At 60.3% G+C, this 3,565-nt stretch overlaps 1 protein-coding gene across 2 annotated transcripts in view; it reads left to right on the top strand.

Moving 5' to 3' along the window:
* Positions 1 to 3,365: 3,365 nt before the first annotated feature.
* COX4I2 (cytochrome c oxidase subunit 4I2) overlaps positions 3,366 to 3,565 on the top strand; it is a 6,627-nt gene continuing 6,427 nt past the window's right edge. Inside the window, exon 1 of one of the 2 annotated variants that reach the window (XM_077769405.1) lies at positions 3,366 to 3,454. Coding sequence is in view for 1 of the 2 variants with exons in the window: in XM_077769404.1 (XP_077625530.1) it covers positions 3,499 to 3,531 (33 nt within the window). In the remaining variant the exon portion in view is untranslated. Of the gene's footprint in view, positions 3,532 to 3,565 lie in introns of both variants that reach the window. The other variant, XM_077769404.1, reaches the window with a different exon arrangement.

The raw sequence follows: 3,565 nt of genomic DNA, 5'->3' as shown, positions 1-3,565 counted from the left end.
GCAGGGTAAGTCAGGAAGGCCAGCGAGGCTGGGCGGGGCCGGGTATGACTGACAGGACGGGGTCGGGCTGCAGATGGCGCCCAGCAGGAGGGGAGCACAAAGACCGTCCGAGGGGCCGGGGAGGGATCACCGGCAGCTCGAGGTCGGGGTAGGAGGGAGGAGACGCGGGACGTAGGTGGTGTAGTATGAGTGACGAGGCAGGCGGCGCGACCTGGAATAAGGACCGCTTGTAGGCAGGGCGAGAGGATTGACGCCTCCGGGGCGGGGCTAAGGAACCATGAGTGACAGCCAGAGGGGTCGGTCCCAAACGTCGCCCCTGCAGCTCTGCAAAGAATTCCCCTTCCGCTGAACACTGCTAGCTTCGCGCATTCCGTGTACAAAGTGGGGGACCGGTCGCCGTTGCTGCCGGGGCTGCCACCAGCCGGACCCCACCCTGAGCAGCGCCCCCTCCTCCGGGGACTACTGCCCTGGGACTGGCGCTATGCAGAGAGGTCAGACCCGCCCCAAGAAGGTTTCCTCCACCTTCCAGGCCCACGGTCCCTTCCCGTCCCAGAGAAATCCAGGCAAGGCATCGTCCCCAGGGCCGCAAAACCTGTCATTAGCGGCCTTCTCGGTGGCAGCTCTGTTTCGGCGTTCGTTCTGACCCGGCCTTTCCGCCCACAGTTGCCGAAGCGCTTTCTGGATTGGCCCCTGCAGCTGTGGGTCTTCAGGCTCCGGAAGCACAGGCCCTTGCCATTAATTAGCCCGACTTCCTATGGGAGAGCGGGGTAGGCCTCGCCCCCGATCCTGACCACGCCCCCTCTGTTCACCGGGCCCGCCCACTGGCCCCACTCTAGGACCCCTAGTTTTCCCTTCCCAGTCCCCGCCCCTAAGCATAAGCCCCGCCCACCCGTGCATTGCCCCGCCCGTCTCTCCCTGACACCCACCACCCTACTCTCCCGCCCCGCTCCTCCAGTCCCAGATCTCTGCTGGTTCAACCGGCTCCCGGGGCTCCCGAGGGGCTGGGGGTGGGAGTCCCCGACGTTTTGTCCAACACCTTTTCCTACTTTCGTCTTCGGGTCCTTCGTGAAACCTAGGTCCTCCTCAGTATTCCCTCTGGGCTGGGAGCCCCGAGGTGGGTCCTGTCGGAAGCCTGAATAGGCTGTGGGGGAAGAGGGGTTGGGGGTCCTACCAGCAGGATGCTGGGGCCGTGGCTCTGGTCTTTGTATCTTGGCAGAATCTCGGGGGCTCCCTGGATCTGATAACATGAGTAAGGGCTGCCCCTTTCTGTAGGCTGCCACTGAAGGGTCGGAGCGGCGGGGCCAGTGGGAAAGGGATAGATTGCGCTCACCCCCCCAACTCCGTAGTTTCTGCAACCTCACCCTGCATTCCCGCGTAGGGTCCATCGCAGTAACTAGCCTGTAATGCCCCATCCGAGCCCCTCCCCTCTAGGGCCCTCCGTGGTTCCCAGGGAAGACTCCTGGTCCTCGGCACCCGGGGGCTCCCTGAGTGACCTACCTTATGGGGAAGCCTGACTGTTTCCAGGTTCGGGACCGACGCCCCGCAGGCGATTGCGCTGCCTTATTATCAGTCCTGAGCCGTCGGAGGGCTGCCTCCATCCCCTCATCCCCAGCCCCGGGGCGGCTTCTCCTACAGATGTTCCTCATCACAGCTTCGCCCCACATTTGGTGCCTAGACTTCCGACATAGGCAGGGGTGGGGGAGAGGGCAGAACGGAGGGTCACATTCCCCAAATGCCTTTCCTTGTGAAGTCCTGTGAGGGATGGGGAACCTGAGGCCCAGAAATGGCGTGGCGTGGCCACCAGCATGGCCCCAGCAAAGCCTACACATGGCCACTCGCTCCTGTGCAGCCGGTGCCTGCTTGTCCTTGGAAAGGTCTGACGGGATTTAGGGCATGCCCTCCCCAGGTTGCCTGAAGGACCGTGTTCCCTTACCCTTTGTCCATAGGGCCACTCTTCAGGACACCCTGGTCAGCATCCAAGAGGTGGGGTGGTCCTCTTAGGGGTCGCTCCAACGTAGAATTCCCTTGGTCATGGGGAAGAGGGTGGGCCAGCTCCCAGGAGTAACTCATCAGGCCACCATTATTAGTATTCTAGCAACCCCACGCCACATTCCCTAAACCCATGCTCTGTTCCATGTAACCATATCACTTCCCTACTTACCTCTGGTGACATCCCATCTTTAAAGTACAATCTAAGGTCCATGCCATGCCTCTGGGGTCCTACTTGGGAGTCTAGCCCCTCCCTAACTCTCTGCCCTACCTATCACACGCTGGCCAAGATGGCCTCTCTCTGTTCTTTGAATACACCTGTGTTTTTCTGCCTCTGGGCCTTTGCACAGGCCTTTCTCGCTGCTTGGAACTGGTTTGTGAGCCCTAAAAGGCCAGGGACTGTTTTTGGTTTTGTCTGGCTCTATATCCCCAAGTATTTACCTTGGCAAACAATAGACACTCAATAAATACCAGCTGTAATAGATCTTCACAAATAATTCTTTTTTTCCTAAATATTTATTTTTGAGAGAGGGAGCGTGAGCAGGGGAGGGTCAGTTAGAGAGAGGGCGACAGAGAATCCGAAGCAGGCCGGGAGCTGTCAGGGCCGACCCCAACCTGGAGCTAGAACTCTCCAACCGTGAGATCATGACCTGGGCCAAAGTTGGACGCTTGACCAACTGAGCCACCCAGGCTCCCCACTAATAAATAATTCTTGAATAAGCGTGCCTGATGCTTTTCTCTTGACTTAGCTAACCTTCACAGCAACCATGTTAGGTAGGTACTATCATTAGCTCCTTTTTCTAGAGAATAAAACAGGAACCCAGACATTCGTCCTAGAAGGCCTAAGAGGTTAGACCACTTGTCAAGGGCCACACAGCTAAGATTCGAACACCAGAGGGAGGCTTTTTTCACCCCCACAGGGCATATGGCGGCATGGGAGCAAGGTGGTACACCACAGAGCGGCTCCCAGATTCTAGATGCTCGTGGGCTTGCCGAAGCAGGAGGCATTCAGCCGGGGCTGGAAAGTTGGCAAGACTTGGGTCTCGCAAAGTCCATAAGAGAGCATTCCAAGTGCAAAGAACAGCAACGGAGCAAAGATGTGGGGGGGGCGGGTTGAGCCCGCTCCTGGGACTCCCAGACTCGGAGAGCTGGGCCAGGACACCCTGCCAGCTGGGGAATGGGCGCTGTCGGCTGTGGGTCTCCAGAGGCAGGACCACCGTGGGCGGGGAAATTGAGGCGGGGACTCACGCTGCGTCCCCCCTCCCCAGGCTGGGGCCCCAGGTGCCTCCAGGGACGCGGGCTGGGCGCTCCCACGCCCCGCCGAGGCAGGACGTTCCCACGCAGGGGTTGGCCTTGGGAAAGGCTGTAGGGCGGGCCTGGGGGCGGGCGCCCGCGCTCTGGTCCCTCTGTCTCCCGTTCTCCGTTACTTGCTAGGCTGACCTAGCTCGCTGCGCTGAGCCCAGAGGTGAGTGAGTGGGTGGGAGAGCTCGGCTGCCCGGCGGGTGAGGGATGCGGCCGCTTGGACCCCTGCTTTCGCCACCGGTGAGGATCGGTGTGGTTCCTGCCATCGAGTGGA

Source organism: Crocuta crocuta, unplaced genomic scaffold (assembly GCF_008692635.1).
Source record: "Crocuta crocuta isolate KB4526 unplaced genomic scaffold, BGI_CrCroc_1.0 scaffold445, whole genome shotgun sequence".
Taxonomy (NCBI): domain Eukaryota; kingdom Metazoa; phylum Chordata; class Mammalia; order Carnivora; family Hyaenidae; genus Crocuta; species Crocuta crocuta.
This window is presented reverse-complemented; position numbering and strand designations above follow the sequence as displayed.